This window comes from Carassius auratus, chromosome 7, assembly GCF_003368295.1.
Source record: "Carassius auratus strain Wakin chromosome 7, ASM336829v1, whole genome shotgun sequence".
Taxonomy (NCBI): domain Eukaryota; kingdom Metazoa; phylum Chordata; class Actinopteri; order Cypriniformes; family Cyprinidae; genus Carassius; species Carassius auratus.
The window spans coordinates 9,743,926-9,763,489 of record NC_039249.1 but is presented as its reverse complement, the minus strand read 5'-3'; the positions used below and the strand labels follow the sequence as shown (position 1 = coordinate 9,763,489).

Below are 19,564 nucleotides of genomic sequence, written 5' to 3'. Positions count from 1 at the left end.
ATGCCGTGCTACAACGTGTTCACTTTTTTCACAGTATTTTCAAGAACACTAAAGCATTGATTCTTCTAACTGACATTTTTCAGTAGTTGAAGTTGGTTCAGCTTTTAGTGTAGCTTTCCCAGGTGTTATGCAATGAAACACTACATGGCTGGTTTTTATTTCACGTTTTATTGTGCATGCAGCTTTACAGCCAAGCGAGCTGAGGAGCTCTCCTAAACGGTCTTCTGTCTTATATGAAGCGTTGGAAATTCAACCCATTCTCCTGTTAGTTCAGTCGGTTTGTTTAAATGAAACGATTCAAGAAATGATTTACCCATTTGTGTCCCTGTGCAGAAGTGAGACACATGTCTTCTTTAACATAATATAGAGTTAAATTCTGCTGATGTTTCCACCTATATCCTATTTGTTAGGATGCACTGTATTGAGTTTTTTTTTTTAAGATTGATTTTTGGCATTTCTGTCTTTTTATTTTGATAGAACAGTAAGTTTTTAAAAGAAGAGAGTGCGAGAAAGAAGGGGAACAGGACTGGGAAAGGTCGATAATCTGGGACTCAAACTAGGTGCACCCAAAGTGTCTATCACCGCTGACAGTCTTCTGTTTATTATTTGCATTCCTGCTTTTATGAATGACATAATCATGTAGTTTTAAATTTAACAACTGATATTATCCTACCAGCTTTAATTTAGTAATGTAGTTGGCTGCTTTTTGTTTCTGGGACTAGTTTTGTAACTTTTTCTCAAAAGAAGCTTTACTGTACTTTAATCACTTCAAATTATGAGTCGCATGTAGCTTGGAAAGCTAGAGTTTCAAAGTAGCTTCCCCAACACTGGTCTCTGGAAAGTTAATTTGGTCTCTGATGATGTTGAAGAAGAAGAGGGCAAGTTGGAGAATCAAACAATATGTGTATTCATCACTATACTGAGGTACAGTAGATGCGTGTTCTACCAGCAGGTTTTAATGCATTCACCTTCTGACGTGAGCAAATGCATGTGGACACCATGAGTTGTAATCAGAGATACCCGTTTGTTCTGTTGCTGGTCTGCTTCCAGTCGCACCGGCCCAGCCTTTCGTTCCACTTTGTCCCTTTTTCCTCTCTCCTCATCAGCCTGCGCCCTGGTCCATAGTTTGAGCAAACTGTTGGCTCCCGAAGCTCTGGTACTTGGTGAGTTTCGACCGGTCCAATCTGGATGGTGGGGACTGTTTAATTTGAGCTCTCTGATGGTCTGCTCTCGGAGTCTGATCATCTGCTTTGTTTTTCAAAGGGAATTCTCGTCTGTTAGTTTTTGTTCTTCCTTTAGTGCCATGTGGTATCATTCTTTGGAGTTTAAACAATTATTTGACATTTTATCCTTAAATTTAAAGCTGACACTTTTTCACATTTAGTTTTTGTAAGGATTATTATACAGTAGCTAAATATTTATCAGTTCAACATGTCATATTACAGACCTGCCTTATGAACCGGAATATAACTTAAAGTTGTACTGTTTAATGAAGACATTGCATGATTGCATTAATATTTCTTCATGTTTTTCTATATTATATCTCCAGTGTAGTGAATACAACAAGTGAATACAGTAAAATAACTGTTTTCTATATTGATATATTTTTTAAAGAATGTGAATTATTCAGAATTTCAGCATGCTTGACCCAGGTCTTCAGTGTCACATGATTCTTTAGAAATCATTTTGATATGTTGATCTGGTGTTCAAGACATGTCTCTTACTATGGAAAAATAAATATTTTGTAACGGTGTAAAAGTACTTATTGTCACTTCTCATCAACTTCAAGTTCAAATAGTAAAAATGTAAAATTGAATGCTTGTATTTGTTGCAATTTTTCAGCCTGCCCACCACATGTGCCTCTAGGTGTTTGGAGTTTGCTTGGTCTAGTGGGTCATCTGTGTTCAGTATTGGGATTTGTTAAAGCGATTAAGGGAGTAGAAAAGAAGTGAATCACGTAACCGGGTGAAGGGTAGATTGCACAAGATGGAGTCAAATTGGGAACAATCGGTCAATATCCCACTTTTTTTTTTCATAAATTTCTACTGACCGTAACAAAACCCCACAGAGAGCCATGCAGATGCGCAAATAAGTTCTTGTGCCATTTTAAACCATTTACATAAGCTGTACGGATTAATCCCCGAGTGGAATATTGGTTGGATGCAAGGTGGAAGAGATTGCCAAACCGATAATGAAACACACTGGTCCATGTGATTTTGGTTATGTATTTTCTTGGGTGCCTGTCCTACCCTTCCAGTGGCCTCTGGCTTAGAGCAGCTAATTGTACCGGACGGTGTTCAAACCACTGATCTTTAACAGAGAACTGGATTGTTCATGACGTTATAAAAGTAAACCCGCCGCACCGCCATATTGGTATCCCCATACATTCAATTGAATTAATCGGATAAAGTGCACATTTAATGAGAAAACAGTAATTGAAGTATCACTGTACATGCTTACAATTTAAACACTCTAGGCGTAACCTTAAAAGGTTATTTTTTTAGTGTCAGGAATTTCCCATGTTTAATAAAAAGTTATGTTCATTACAGTAGCGAACATCAGATGAACATGATAAACATCAGAGGGACAAGACCTCATGACAAAGTGCTCATTCTGAAGTCTGAAGATTTATGCTTTGTATAACAAGTTACACACATACATTAATTATGTAATTTTGTTTGTGTTTTTATTCGTATGGTAGGTTTACTGCAAATGTTTCAGCAATGATTTCGTTAACAGCATTCATTTTGAAGCAGGTAATAGTTTAAACGGTGCTTAAATTAATTATTAACATTTTACATGGAAACGGCAATGCTAGTAAACATTTACACAATTTTGGAGAGTCTGAAATAGATGTCCCTCAATCAAGAAGTTGATGATATACACATCATTATTCAGAGAAATAACTGACTAACGTTCCATACAGTACGGACTTAAAGACTTGAAACTTTATTTCTGAGATGATGCACGGTAAGTTAAGCTTTTCATTTCAGTTTCAGATGCTTATGAAAAGCATCATCAGAATAGTCACAGATGTATTATACAAAAAGTATTCTCGTCGCTTCATAACGTTACGGTTGAACCACTGATGGAAGATGGAATATTCTGACGATGCTTTTCATATTTTTCTGAACTTTGACATTATATTTTACTTTGTAGTCTATAGGACAGTCACAAACCTCCCGGTTTTCATCTTAAATATCTTAAATTGTGTTCCGAAGATGAACAAAGCTTTTACGGGTCATGTTAGTAAGTGATTAATGACAAATTTTTAATTTTGGGATGGAGAATCCCTTTAACGATTTAAATATATCGCTTATCCTACCCAAAAAGACCATAAACATCGCCGATTACATCTGAAGTAAAAATTTAATTACATACACCTTACCTACACTTATACTGATTTTAGGTCAGTGGTTTGGCTCTGACTCAAGGGTGCTCTCTGCCGGTATAGAAATTTAAGATAGCGGCTTGAACACTTCTGGTGGCTTCACTGTCCGTCTGCAGTTTAGAATGCATTGAGCGATCCAGTCATTTATTTATAGATCAGTGTTTCAAGCTCTTGAACACATGCTTCGCAGCATGCACAACAACCCAGGCAAATGCACACACACACTTGTGCCATCATACCCACGTGGTGTCCTAACCATGTTCGGCTGTTTGGGTTCAAAACATGGTTAGCTGCTCTTCCTCCCACCCCAGCGGCCTTCACCATCTCCCATCACGGACTTCCATTTGACCCAGATTCTGCTGAGGCTGATGCGATCCATGTTTGACCTAGTCTTGGCCGCCAACTTCAACTACCTCTCGAGTCTCTGAGATAAGCCTTGATCCAGAGTACGGCTGGAGCTGATCTTCAGCGACTCTCTTTTGGGAACATACTGTTTGAATGAATCGTTCTCCACTGGAGCCTGACTTCATATCCCCAGGTTTATCTACTAATAAAAGAGAGAAGGGAAATGTGTTTTGGTGGAAACTGCAACTGAACCTCAAGTATCTGCTTTAGCTGAGATTCCAGGTTCAATCTATATGTCGTTTGGCATGTATTAAGTAACTGTTAATTTAGCACTGGTTACAAATTTCTGGCCATGCCCAAATATGAAATAAGGTTTTCAGTTCAAAAGTTTGGGGTTAGTAAAAAGTTGTTAAGAATTTGACATTTTTGAAAAGAGTCTCTTATGCTCACCAGGGCTGCATTTATTAGATGAAAAATACAGTAAATGCAGCAAAAATATTATAACAATTTAAAACATTTTTCTGATTTCATATAGAAATAAAGCTGACTAATAACAGCCATTATTCCAGTATTCAGTGTCACATAATCTGTCAGAAATTATTCTAATATACTGTGCTCAAGTAAAAGGTTAAAAATATTTTCAATGTCAAAAACAGTTGTTATATTTAATATTTGTGGGGAAAGCATGATTTCAGGTTTCTTTCTAGAATAGAAAGTTTCAAAGCTGAGTATGTATTTAAATCTACTTTAGGTCAATTATATTTCCTGTATCAGCAAATTGTATTGACTTTGGGATTTGTTTTCACTTTGAGCATTAAGTAACCTGCCCAAAACATTATAACACTGCATAGCAATGTGCTAAAAAACCCTCTGAGTACAACCTAACAACCATATACCAGCACCCTGGCATTATGTCAAGGAGTTTTACATCACTTACTTTTTCTTCAAAAGTTATTTTCTTCAAAAAAATGTTCCCACTTTATTTATTGACATGTAAACCAATAAAATACCTTTTATTTGATCTCAACTCATTTTTTTTTCACTAGCAAAGGTTTTCCACCTTGTAGTTTCGTTTGCATCCAGTAGGTGGCAGCAGAGTTCATTCCAGACTCTGCCCGTGTCTGCTGCTCTGTAATATCTCCCGCAGAAGTGGAATGTTGGTGTAGAGTTAAACCAAAATTCAAACTCCAGTAACCTTTGAACAAAGTGGCCGTCCAGCCGGCACTTGCCAAAGCCTCACATTCCTCCTATTAAAGTTTGTTTTCTTGCATGTCTTTGAGTCCTGTAAGATTTGTCGTATTGGCGCGCGTTCACGTGCGTGTGTGTTTTGGCTGTAACCCGGCACGTGCTGATTAGAGCAAAGCTATGGAGTTGTTCCTCAAAAGTAAACCAAGTGAACGATAAATCAAGCTCTAATGTCACCTTGCACAAGCATTCTGTTAACTTGGAGAATCAATCTGTAACACTCTTAGTTTTGATTGCTGACACAGACGCTGGCTCCTGGTTCAGACCTGCGACTTCTCCTTGCAAACAGATGTGACTGCTCTGCTTACATGTTGGCGCTCATTGTGGCCTTTTTGCAGCTTCAGTAGTGGTTTCTGCTGTTAAATACAGGAGGGTGCCGTCGCTCTTTCTCCTTTTTTGTGGGTTTCTGCTCCAGTGGTTTTGTGGTGGAGTGACGTTGGAGACGTTCTGACTGTAGAAGCTAGAGAAGAATGGATTGGTTGCTCTTTGCTGACTGATGAAGAACAGAGCGCCTTTTCCTCCCATCATTTATGTTTCTCTTCTGTTCAGGGGTTTCACTTGCCTCTGTATTTGTCCACTTTTTAGTCATTTTTGCCCATCCATCACTGCATATTATGGTCACATTGTTAGTGTAGTGTGGAGAAATACTTGAAGTTTCCACGTTCTTCAGGCTGATGTCACAAGACAGATGGCATTTCTACTACCACTGAATACCTTTGGGCAATAAATCGGTTATTTCAGGGCAAGACCCTCAACCTCAAGTGGATCCACTTCCCTTTCCAGAGCAGAGATGGCTTCTCTTGAGCTTTGGATGGCTCTGCTTCCCTCCTCCCTGCTCCATTCTTCCATCCTCAACTCCAGAGGAGCGAGAAAGCGCGCGAGCGAACCACTAATAACAGAAGGCTATTTGTCTAGGGGCTCTGTGATCCAGACGTGCAGACTGGTTCCTATTCCACTGGAAATTAGGCCCAGTCTCTGAGCCTGTGATTGTTTTAATTCCACTAACAAATGATCTGAAAATAAATATATTGGGAGATCCAGTGCTGTAATAATGGCTCCATTGTAAGCTGTGGAGCACAGAGAGTCTGTGTATGTGTGTGGAGTACTGTATATAGAAGTGGTTAGTCAGAGATTATGTTATAGACCTCAAGTTTGAATGTGAATCTTCTTTCTCTTTTGAATCTTTTTCTCCCCCCACATCCCTTTTGTTCTTTGAGTCACTTTTATCCCCTTTCTATTCCAGTTATGTTTTATTTAACTCTGTTTGTATGTTTTGTCTCTAGGAACACATCTGAATGTTTAAATGACAAATGTTTCCACTAACTTCAGAATGACTGCTAAAATATTCACTTTGTCTTCCGCTTTGTGTTGGTTAGAGGTTGGTCAGGGGTTGGTTATATCTACTATTAGTAAATACAAGCAAATGTTTGTGATTTGAATATTTAACAAAGCTGGAGTGTTCAGTGGGACACTGACCCACCTTTTTAGCAGTAGTTCAAGAATTTTTTATAAAACAACCATGGAGTACAAAACTATTGATTTATAGTAAGTTTTAGTATACATAAAAAAAAAAAAAAATATATATATATATATATATAGATATATATGCTTGTTAAATGGCACAGTTTTTTATATCAGAAAGTACACTCTTTACATCAGTCAGTCAAGCATTATTTTAATTATTATTTAATAATAGAACTTAAGTAATGATAATAGTAACTTTAGATGACTAATAAAATCATTTGTTTGAGATTGTGTACATCTTTTGCAATGGTTCTGGGAAGTTACAAACATAACCTAAAACATAACCTAACATAACATAACACATGGTGTTTTCTGGGTGCAGATTTAGTCTTCTCTCATTTGGAATTTGCCATCAATGTATTTACAAAGTTACGTTCTTGTTTAAATCCTGAAATTGCAGCTGTGGATAACTAATATGCTTTTCTTTTTTAAATTAAGAAGTTTGGTCCCTTCTGGGGATCCTGAAGGGAAGACATTTTTGCAGCATTTACTCATCCCGTACCCCATCACTCTGACGCAGATGCCTCTACTTGAGATGAGGGGGTGGAACAAGACAAGTTTAAGTAGAATGCAGAATTGTTGGGGACAAAGTGATGCTCTTCTTTCATTAAAAGATCAGGAGCAAAACATTGAGATATGTGAGAAGTATGAACAATAATGGGCTTGAACATTGGGATTAAATGTCCTCATCTCTTCCTTTAATGAAGCCCTTTAATTCTGATGCTCTTAATGGGGAAGGAATTCTGGAGTTGTAAAAGTCTCTTCATGTGCCCCCATCCGATACACCCTCGTCCTCGCTATGACGCACATGCCTCTACTCGAGATTAAAAGTGGACTAGATCTTCAGACATGTCTAAAGAAACAAATGGAGCACAATTCTAAGATAAATACAATGACATCACTCAATCTTTACGTAGTACAATTAGTGCATTTAGACCTTCTCGTTCTCAAGAAGAATGATCAGAATAAACCTTGTAGTCTTGACTCTCTTTTGTGGAACTGCTGAGCAGCTACAACATCTACCCTGCATCCTGTTGTCGTTACTTTGTTTCTGTTCTGTTGTCCTCATGGTGTTGAAGTTTCCTCTCCATTCACTTTTTCTATAAAGAGGCCCTTTTTTTTGCTTTAAGAGCCCTCCAACCCTGAATCTTGCCCCTCACCAAATAACTTGAGGGGTCTGTAAGGAGAAAGTTGCGTGAGCATTGACCTTGGTCATGACGTCAGACGGTGTTCATTAAAGAATAGTGTTCTTTTGAGAAAAAAACTAATTAGAACTCTCACGTTTTGCATATGGGAAGTCCTTATTCACAGGTGCCTTTCTCTTTGTTGGCACTGATGGGAAAGACGTGCTTTGTCAGTGTGAAGCACAATATCGCTATTGACTTGGAATGTCACAGGGAAAAAGATTGACATAAGCTCAGACTTTGTTCCTTGTTGAGTGCATGATTGTGCAATTAATGAATACTAAACTCTTTTTTTTTCCTCCTTTTCTTTTTTCACCCCATGGTTTATTTGATTGATAATATACATTTCATTGTTATAGAATTAAATGTTGTATGCCTTTTAAAATTGTTTTCATAAATTAGTATTATCTTGAGAAATGTTATTTTTATTTTTATATTTGGTGGAATGTCATTAGAATTTTGTGTGTCTATCTAGCTATCTATCTATCTAGAAAATATTTACATGCATATATTTATATTCATATAATTTATATTGCATGTATAAATATATTTTAAAATATAAACAAATTTTTTCTTAAATATATACACGCATATGTGAATTTATATATACATAATAAATGAACACGGTATACATTCTGTCAACAAAAACTTTTATTTTGGATGCGATGTTATCGTTTGACAGCATTAATACAGTCATAGCCAAAAGTTTTGTCAGTGACATAAATTTTGTGTTTAAGTTTGCTGATTCAGTATTTGTATTTTATTTCTCCACTTGTTTCGATGGTATACTGAAAAACAATGAAAAAGTTTGAATGGCTTCTATTGGCAAAAAAAAAAAAAAAAAAGAGTCAATATTTACAGTATATTTTATTCATAGCCTCTGCAATTTGCTCTGGCATGCTTGATATTCATTTTTGGGCCCAGTCCTGACTGATGGCGATCCATTCTTGCCATATTAGTTCTCGGAGTTGATCATAATCTGTGGGCTTCTGCTTGCCCACACACGTTAGTGTTGAAGGACTGACCACAGGTTCTCTATGGGACTGAGATCCGGAGAGTGGCCTGGCCATGGATCCAAAATGTCAGTGTAATGATCTTTGAGCCACTTCATTATCACTATTGTTTTGTGACAGTGAGCTCCATCATGCTGGAAAATTCATCACCAAATTGCTCATGGATCGTTGGAAGAAGTCGCTCTTGCAGGAGGTTTTTGATACCATTCTTTATTCATGGCAGTGTTTTTGGGCAGAATTATGTGAGAGCCCCACTCCCTTGGTTGAAAAGCAACCCTACACATGGATGGTCTCAGGATGTTTCACTGTTGGCGCAACACAGTACTCATGGTAGCGTTCACCTTTCAGATTTTTCCAGATGTCCCAAACAGTTGGAAGGGAGCTTCATCACAGAAAATAAATTTGCACCAGTCTTCTGCTGTCCAATGCTTTTACTTCCTGCAGAATTTCAGACTGTTCTTGATGTTTTTCTTGGAGAGAAGTGGCTTCTTTGCTGTCCTTTTTGATCCCAGGCTATTGTCTAGAAGTGCTACACTGTGGGAGACATGATTCTGTAACTGACTCCTCAGGAGGAGACGGTCCTGGTGCTTCGCTCCTAAAGACTTCTTCACTACAGTTGAACCTCTCTTTTTGAAGTTTTTGATCTGGTAAATGGTTCTTTCAGGTGCAATATACTTTGTAGCAATATCCTGGCATGTGTGGCCATTTTGATGCAAAGTGACGATGGCTGCACGTGGATCGTCTGGTTCTACTGACATATGCGCACAGTTGAGGAACCCTTGCACATGCGTAGTAAAAGTATAACCTGTGGGGAAAAAGGCGTTTTAAACCTTATTTTGGGGCAAAGACCACCTTGTCAGTCTGAAATAGCTGCCCGGAGGCATTGCCAAGATGGTGGTCGAGTGGCACGACTTGCCTAAAAGGACTTTACTAGTACTCATTCACACTTTTACGTGCTGCTGATAGGATTAGACAATTAATCCTCGCTGGTCATTTTGTGTCAGAAACAAAAAACTATAAAAAAAAAAAAAAAAAAAATGTTTTGTGAAAAGTTAATTTTTTGGCTAATGAAGCTTTTAGAAATTATTTAAAATGAAGATGCGCAAATAAACGCTGAAAATGAACGTGGATTTGCGCATCTTATCAGTTAACAATGGCTCTGTGTAGTAACAGCTGATCTATGTGGAATCACGCACCTGATGGAATTTACATCTGATTAGAGAACCGGCTTTATTGACGAGATGCGCATAACGATCGGCCGATCGTGATCGGAGCAGCCCTAGTTGCTTCCCTACTTTGAAGTGCATACAAAATATACTGTATATGTATATAAATTAGGGTTGGGCCGATAGATGATGCCATCATCCATCGCCGATGGGTGATCGAGATCACGATGTTGCACCAGCGTACTGTTTATACTATGGATCAGTTTTTACAACACATTTTACAAAATTATGTTCGCTGATGCGAACGTTGTCGTTTGGCACTGCACCACATCAGCTACACCTCCCCAATAAAACCCCCCTGCCGATGTCATCGTCCATCCCGATGTTTCACTGTAGACATCATCCGATGGCAAATTTGAAGACATCGCCCATCCCTAATATAAATGTGTGTGTGTGTGTGTGTGTGCATGTGTCTATAATTCAAATATTTTTTACACACGTTCCCTTTCACATGTGTGTTTGTTTTTGTTTTCCAGGCACAGGTGCAGATCGCTCGTGATAATGCAGTGACATCACAGCAGCGATCAATGAGCGGACGGAGGATACGAAAGGAGGTGGAGAGAACTGGAAGCAACCCCTTTTCAGAAAAGGATTCTGGGATACTGGATGTGGAGGATGAAGAGAAAGATGAGGTGAGAGAGGAGATTTTTTTTTTTCAGGAGTCACAATAAAACCATTTTTTTTACAGGCAGTTTATGAAACCAGAAAAAGAAAATTCATGTAAATGCATCTTTTTGGGTATTATTCTCATTTTCTTTCTCAGTTCTTTGTAGAGATGGAAATCATAAGGAATGCATCGATTCTTGTTCTGATTCTTCTTAGGGAGGAATTATTTTTTTTGTGCTTTTGAGACCAAATAGAGATGAACCGATCATGATATTTCATGGCTGGTTCTGCTTGCCATTTTTAAAACAAGCAAATGAGCTGATTCTAATACCGATTACCATTTATTTAGCCAGTTTAGTACGCCTTTAGTGTGTCTCGTCTCTGTGTAATGTTCTATTTATAGACTTCGGTCCAGAACAGAGATTGGCTGAAAGAAAGAAATAAAAAAAACTAGTCTGTTGCTGATCACGTGTTTGGATCAAAAACTGTCCAGTTCAGAATGATGGCCATATGACTGCTGTTCCTCTTACACCACAACTCATAGAATGTTTCTTTAACTACATGCTGTCAAATGAACAACTATCCTTCAGCACGAAGTAATGGTTCCTGGTTAAAGTATTAGTTCACTTTCAGGGTAAAAATTTCCAAATTATTTATTCACCCTCATGCCATCCAAGATGTCTTTCATTCTTCACTCAAAAGGAAATTAAGGTTTTTGAGGAAAACATTCCAGGATTTTTCTCCATATAGTGGACTTCAACAGGGACCCACGGGATGGAGCTCCAAATTACAGTTTCAGTGCAGCTTCAAAAGACTCTACTCATACCCAGCCGAGGAATGAGGCTCTTATCTAGGGTCTAACCACAAATCCTCATCTTGCAGTAGCTCTGTGATGTGTTTCCATAACTTTACACATTACTTAGTCACAGTGGAATGGTCACATGTGACAGACAGATTTTCTCCTTCAACTTCAAAATCATTTCGACAGTTTTTTTTTTTTTTTAAGTGCGTTTGATATAATCTTTGCACGTTTGCTTTTTAAACACTGGGATGGTACTTTCACCTACATCATGCAAGTTGTGGATGCTCATCGCAGAACGAGTGCAAGACTATTTTTTATTAGAAATAAAACCTAAATGGAGAAAAATCCTGGAATGTTTTCTTCAAAAATCTTAATTTCTTTTCTACTGAAAAATGAAAGTGAATTATCGGAAAAAATTCTGGAAGTCAACTGATCCTTTTAGTTTGAGTTAAACGTGAATGAATCACTCAGCTAGTAAGTCAGATTTATTCAGCTCTGACTGATTCATGTCTTCTGAAGAATCGACTTAGATCTGCAAAACACTATCACAGTATTTTACAGTGTTCCATGCACGTTAGCCAAAAGTCATGGAAATCATTCAGTTCCATTTAAAAAATAAATAAAATAAAATTGGAACCATTTCTGAATATCGATGAATCCTAGTTCCTCTGTCAGTGTTAGTCCCTTTCTCTTGGTTTACTCTAATATCCCCATGGACTTGCTGTTGGGCTGCCTGCCCAGTGCGGGATCCCCTCCCTTTCTTAATGGAGCGTCTCAGCTCTGCAGTCGTTTAGTGTCATTAGGACTGCCCCGCTCCTCTGAGACGTGTGGAGCATGCAAGACGTGCTCCCCAGCTGTGGCTGCCGTCACCGGCACTGAGAGAAGAGATGATTCCCGTCCCGGTCTCGCTTAGCTCCTGAGAGACCAATTGAAGTGACGCAGTCAAGACACTCTGAGACGGTCTTCATTGTTTATTTTAAGTTTATTTTGACGTGCTCAGATAAGCGTTGTTTGTGTTGTGTGACTTTTTCACTTGTTTTGACATGGTGTTTTCACTTGGTCAGACCGAAGCAACACAAGATTGGCACTTGTTGTGTTTGTACTGAAGCATTGGTTATGGACTTTTGTTTTCTGTGTGCGTTGTTATTTTGAGTGGACACTTTTGCACTAAAGCAGCTGAGAAAAAGCTGCTAAATAAATGGGAATTTGTTGACTAATGTTGCCATCTCTTACCCAATTTCATGATGTAGCAACATTGTTAAACCATTTTGAAATCTGTTTGATCAGCTCTCAACATTTTGATGAGTCAAAGTGAAAAAGTGAAAAACTTACCTTTTAAGTGACCCTGGTAAGGTTAATGCTTTTTGCCCTCTTCTTTGACCTTTCCCCCTTCCCTTCCCTCTAAGCTTCAATCAGCCTGTGCGTCATCATGTTTTCCTCTTCTGGCTCCTGTTTGTGCCAGTCCTTAATCTCCCTGAATCTCTGCACTCGGGGGCTTCCTGAGAAACGGGTTGTATCCAGAAATGCAGATCGTTGCCCGTTTAATGACCCCATGCCACCTGAACGATGTCCCCTTGCGCCCCTTTGTCCTGTCTGTAAACTGTTTCTAGGGGAGCGTGTTAATGTGAACATGCCGTCCCTGAACCGGACAGACATTTCCAGCGCCGTCCCAGTGGTGCATCAAGACTGAATTGTTTTTTCCACATTCTCTCTGGGTTATTGTTGGTGGTGCCATAACATCGTTGAGTTTATATGTCCCTGGTTGCCATTTTGTGGGCACCAGATCAAAGCTGACATTGTTTAGTTGTCCATTTTTTTTGCTTGCTTTTAGAAAGGAGTCTTTCCTTACCGGTAAGGTCAAGGGTGGCTCAGGTCAAAGTGATTGAGAAAGAGAAAGAAAACATATTTTGTGACAAGTTAAATCTGGGAAAAGCTATTACACTGCACTCAATTGAATGATCTTTGAATTCAAAATAGATTCTAGGTTGAAAAATAACATTTCATATTGTCTGTTCCCAGTGATTTCCTACTTTAGTGCTGCTCATCTGTACAGGTGATGTGTCTCTCATTGACTCGCACTGTATTGCAGATTCCTGGTGCACAGGACCTGGTGGACTTCTCTCCTGTGTATCGCTGTTTACACATCTACACTGTATTGGTGAGTACTGTTATTTTATTTCAGTTTTTTTTTCTTTTTTTCTCAGAATATGACACCTGTGTTGGCCCTCATTCTCACACATATAACCTGCACTTTCTTCCCCAAAACATCTCATTGCAATGTGTGGTAAAATGGCTTTTATGTTTTCAGAATATGCTCATGAAAATGTGAGTTTGTGTGAACGAGTGTGTGAGAAGTTGTTCATGTAAAATGTGTGATACATGTTAATGTGACATTTTTACATTACATTACTAATCAAAATGTTGGGGTCCAAATGAAATAAAAATACTTTTTAAGCAAGAATACATTATTAGTTATCAAAAGTGACAGTACAGACTTTTGTTACAAAAACATAAATGTGAATGTGAACTTTCTATTAACCAAATAAACCTGAAAAACAGTAGGATGGTTTCCATAAAAACATTAAGCAGTAATTAAATCTTAATAAAAAATATTTATTAAGATATTTATTAGATATATTTATTAGATATTTTAATATATATATATATATATATATATATATATATATATAAAATATTTCACAAAATAACTGTTTTTATGGTATTTTGATGAAATAAGTAACTTCCGTGAACACTGAAAAAATGTATTTGCTCCAAACTTTTGAACGCTGGTGTGTGTATGTTTAAATAATTTTGATTCTGTGTAAGGTTGCATGATTAATCGAAAAAATCTAAATCGCCATGGCCAAAACATAACTTAATTTGAAGTCAAAAGGATCACATGCACTTTTGAAGTTCTTGCTGAACATGGCAAACATTTATTTCATTGTGATTTTTTTAAATGTCTATTTGTTTTTTAAATTATCTGGATATTAGATGTTTTTTTAATATCTTATTTCTAATTACAAAATTGCAATAATTGACAATAATCAACAAATCCTGTAGCCCATAATTGATGTATTTCTCATCTGTTAATACATGCTAGCTAGTGATTTTAAATCGAAGCAGTAACCACAGTTGTTTGTTAATGACTTTGTTGAAATTTGCCAGTGGAAACTGCTCCATAGTTTACCAGCATGTTCTCCACCCAAATGTACCCTGGAATGTTTCCTGCACAAACAAATATTGCATTTGACACAGCCACAAGTAATGAAAAACACTTTTTAAATGCATCACTGTTAATTTATTACCTATTAACTTGCTAGACACGCATTTATGGAGTCAAGAGTCTTTAAACTGTTTGCTTTTGTTGTATGCTTCAAAATATGACCAATAATTGTGTGTAGGTCTACGTGCTTGGGTGGGTATTTCTGTTTGTTTTTTTATGTGAATATGCACGTGTTTGTTTTCGGAGTGTACGTGCTGACAGCTCCTCCTGAAGACTCCCGAATTGTTTGAGTTGGTGGAATGTTTTAACTTTTATGACCCTGTATATTTCAAGTGTGAGCAGACTAACTGTCATTACTACAATGGTCTTTGTAATGGAAGCTGGTGAGAATGGTATGCTGGGGAATCGGGGTAGAGAGGAAGTCTTTAAAGTTCACGTCTTGCCCTTTTTTGACCAGGTCTAGGAGCCGTCTGAGGACGCAAAGGAAAGGGAGGAAAAGTAAAGGACAAGAGTTGTTTGAAAGTGACCAGGGAGTCATAGAAGGGACACACACAAACACTGTCTTGAGGTTATAGGAAAGAAAGCAAACAAACGAGAAAGGAGCCCCGATACGCGAGTCGATGTGTTTCTTTTAAAGAAGGAATGTTCGAGTTTTTGTGTGTCCTTTCCCTGGTGACCCTTGAGTCACCTCAGACCCTGGGAAATCACACTGCTTACTTATACAAAAACAAACAGAATTGCACTTTATAGGTCCCTGAAGGACTTTTTTGTTTAAACGGTGAGCACATCCACTTGAATGCCAGTGTTTGAACGCACATATGGCATATACTTCCCAATCACTGTATATTCACTGTCCTGAACGCCCCCACAGGAAGGAAGTTGTTGAGGCTGTTGTATGTTTATATGGCGATCGGCCTTAGTGTGACATTGCTCCTGATAATTTAAACAAACTTTATGTAAACACGGCTACTTGCTACTGTAAAAAGAGTGAGTGGGGCTGAGAGACACTTGTGAAAGGGAGGGAAATGAAACAAATATAGAAATTGTTCATGACCTTGGTGCTGTAGATGTACAATGGGCTTTTTTTGGGGGTCTGCTCTGACTTCTGAGCTGGCTGCTCTCCAGATGGCCCAAGCTGGGAATTGGCAGGAGACACTGAGGGGGTTCACCTGGGTTTCCTTCATACCAGAGGGCTGTGACCCGGCCATAGTGTCCCTTGCCTTTTTTTTTTACATCTGTGTGAGACAGTACAGGCCTGTGAGGCCTGGAACTATAAGTGTGGAGGGACAGGAAGTTGAACTCCCGTTGGAAAGTCAAGCCGAGGGATGGAAATAATAAGGATGGAGAAAGAGAACAGGACAAGGAAGAGGTCAGAGTGCCAGAGGGTACAACCTGTTCTTTGGTCAAGTTTGCCTTGGAAAAACTTCAGTTGAAGACAATGTGTTTTAAGTTTTTCTTCACACTGCCGTCAAAGAATTGACATTTTTATGAATCTGCAGATAATAAAGTTCAAATGGACAGAGGAAAAACATTATTCCTCTGGAGTGGTAGAATTAAAAGAGAACAGGGGACAGCAATAGAATAGAAAACAGAGAAAAGAGGAAGCATGAGTTGTTGAAAGTGTGACCTCTGTGCCTCAAGGTCTTGCACTTACCGTAAATGCTTATTGTTTTTGCACTTCCAGAAAACAGCCAAACTGAAATGGTGTTTTCCTTTTAAACCAGTCTGACCTCAAGTGCAGCCGCTGAGATTTAATTGGCGCTACTGTGTCAGAGATCAGAGGCTGATCGAGATCTCAAGGGGTCATAGTTACCTCTATGTGCCCACTCTGTAATTCATTTGAATTCTTTCTGTCATGTATTTAGTCCATTTTGACTTGTTATTAGAATGTATTGGTGGTTGCTTTAGTAGCATTTTGCACAAGAATACACTGAATTTCTTGATCAATGTGTTTAAAGCTGCACACGAGTCAATTTTCTGGACAAGAACATCTGAGATAGATTAAATTGTATTCTATTACTTTCTCTCTTACTCTCCTGTACCCTCTTCCAGCTTAAACTCCTCCTCTTTACTCCTGATGGAACTTAAGGTCTGAACAGCATCTCCGTTTTCTGACTGTACCGGTCTGTGTTCTGATCAGTGTAAAAACAGGTTGGTTGTGAAGGGCCAGCTGCAATGAGAAACCTTGGAGAAGGAGAACCACAGTTCAGGCCTCCATCCTTCTTCTCCGACCCAGAGAACCACACCCAAAATTCAGCTGGCCAACACCACTGTATCTGTCACTGTCTTTATTAGTGGAGCTCTGGAGATCTGGGGACCTAGACCTCTGTGCAGGGAAGTTCAGCTGAACTTTAGTCCGCATCTTTCTTCAATAGTTGACGTTGGCACTGTCCTCCTTTGATTTTGACTGTTTAGGTTAAGGAACATCTATAAGAGATGGAGCGTTTGGACATGATTAACTGGGTTTAGACTGCAGTTGGTAGACCTGCTCTTCTCAGTCCTAGTAACCACAGAAGAGCTTGCATAGCCAACAGGATGGACACACTCGGTTAAATTCCCTTCATACAGAACATGGCATCCTTCTCAAACATCCTTTTTTCCTTCTCCAAAATTTCTTTTTAAGGATTCTGAGGTAATACACATCCTGCTCCAAAGAGCCAGTGTTGTCAATGACCGTGTATTGTGTAGGAGTCTTTTTGCCCCACTGTGGACTTTTCAGTTTTGGGGAAGCTACTTTAATTTATGGGCAGCTTACAGTGTGACAAGTTGCAGCTTCAAAGTAGTCATGAATCATTAAATCCATTTTTTTAATAAGTTGATGAATGAACCCACTGGCTAAAATGAATCAGACTTCCCAGCACTTTTTGTGAGAAATTTTGTGTGGAGCAAGTTTCTTTCTTTCTTATACTTTCTTCTTATGTTCCTCACTGAATTGTTTCACCTTCTGTCTTTCATTGTGCTCTGAAGGCCTCTGTGGTCGAAGCAGAATATCTGTTCGATCCCTGCTGTTATTAAAGGTTTAAAGTTGTTCTGAAGTCATTCAAATTTATATAATGCTTTTCCATTTCTGTGCCCACTTTTTTCTCCTTCAATTCTTATTTCTCAAACCTCATTCTTCCCCACACATCATTACATTTGGGTGGTCTGGGTTAACTATTTGGGCTTTGTAACCAAAATGATTACTGGTTTAAGCCCCCAAGGGACTCCGTATTACTATTGTGCCGTTACTGAAGGCTCTTGCATAATAAGTATGCTGTAATTCGCTGTAGCATCAGCTAAATGACAAGGTTGTAGACTACAACTCTATTCAAAAACCTAGTGAGTTTTTTTCATAGACAGCATTTAAGTCAGCATTAATTCACCAACGTGAAGGCTGCATTATAATTCATTTCATGTATCCTGCATTGTGATTTAATCAGTGCAAAAAGTCATTCAAAATGGTAGAAAAAGTAAAAGTTGTCTACTAGGAATACTCATTTTATATAGTGCATAAGTCTATTAAAAAAATGTAAAATATTGTACAAATAGTCTATAGACTGTGGACCAGCAAAAAAGCTCATTAGATCTGAAACCGAGCATTTATGAAATGGTTCTGTGTGGTCAAGTCTTGTCCTGTTTTATTATCTTTGTCGAAGAGGTATAGTCACCCGCTCTGGCTAGATAAATTCAGAGGCCCTTGACTGGAAATAGCGATAAGTCCCACCGTACTGCCACTGTTTTCTGCTTTTATCTCTGTTGCTCTGTGCATTACGGTGTTGTTTCTGCACTCTGTTCTGACCGGGACGTGTGTGCATGTTGGTGTCATGCCTAAATAGACTTTGATAACAGTCTGTGTAAGGCGGACAGAAACTGCACTCTGGGTTTCTGGAAAAAGGATAAAGTCTTTAAGCGCTGAATGTGGGCCTTTGTTTTTAGACCACAAGCCTTTGGTGCTGTTTTCTGAATCGTACTATGAGATTAGGAGAGAGAAATTACCCGATATGCTCTCTTTTGAAGTTTAGCACGGCTTCTGTAAAAATCTGTTTTCCTGTGTCAACTGCTTCTCTTAGTTATAAACAGCCTTATTCTCACTCGGGTGTTTAGAATGTGTGTCTGCTTTACCCAGGGTGCCCGGGACACGTTTGAGAACTACTACAGGAAGCAGCGGCGGAAACAGGCCCGACTAGTGCTGCAGCCTCACTCTAACATGGTACGCCATCACTCGGCTTGAGCACATGTTTTGTCTGACTGTCTGTTTTACACCCTTCGATCATATTCACTGCACTTCCCCCAATCACTAACTAACCGCACCTCAAATAAACTCTCGGGAGCTGTGAGGTAAGTCATTATCATTACATAAAGTACAACGTGCTTATTTGAAAATAGATGAATACAAGAGACTTGACATGTATAGTTTATTAAGGGCCTCAAAATATAGATGTTCATATATAGTTTTCGTTGGCTAGAACAATGATTGGAAAAGGATGTGGGAAAGTTGTTCCAGTTAAAATACAACTCAGCTGTTGAACACTTAAGTTTTCCTTATAGCAGAGCTGAACTGTACATATTTTCCAAATTTCTTTCTAGTTTTTTTTTTTTAATGGCTCTGCACTTAATGTCATTACAAAATACAGTATACATTACCATTCAAAAATTTAAGGTTAGTAAAAAATATTCTTGTTCAGCAAGGATGTATTATATTGATCAAAAGTGATCATAAAGACAATTTACATGGTTACAGATGTTTTCTATTTCAAATGGTTTCCATCAGTATACTATGAAGTGGCACAACTGTTTTCAGCACTGATAAGAAATTACATTTGACTATGAATTAAAACAGAAAATAGTTATTTTAGATTGTAATAATATTTCACAATATTGCTGTTTTATTTTTGATCAAATTAGTGCATCCTTAGTGAGCACACGATTTCTTTTCAAATTTTTGTAAAAATTTTACAGCCCTTAATTTTTGACCGGTAGTGAATGTTGAAGTGTTGTACAGGTATTTTGTTATTTGGTCAGG

General features: G+C 38.3%; 1 protein-coding gene across 5 annotated transcripts in view; it reads left to right on the top strand.

Annotated features, from left to right (window-relative positions):
• exoc6b (exocyst complex component 6B) overlaps positions 1-19,564 on the top strand; it is a 98,593-nt gene that overhangs the window by 18,384 nt on the left and 60,645 nt on the right. For 4 of the 5 annotated variants that reach the window (XM_026267141.1, XM_026267139.1, XM_026267138.1 and 1 more), the window contains exons 7-9: positions 10,405-10,560; positions 13,426-13,494; positions 18,668-18,751. In XM_026267141.1, coding sequence (XP_026122926.1) covers positions 10,405-10,560; positions 13,426-13,494; positions 18,668-18,751 — 309 coding nt within the window. The remainder of the gene's footprint in view (positions 1-10,404; positions 10,561-13,425; positions 13,495-18,667; positions 18,752-19,564) is intronic. The other variant, XM_026267142.1, reaches the window with a different exon arrangement.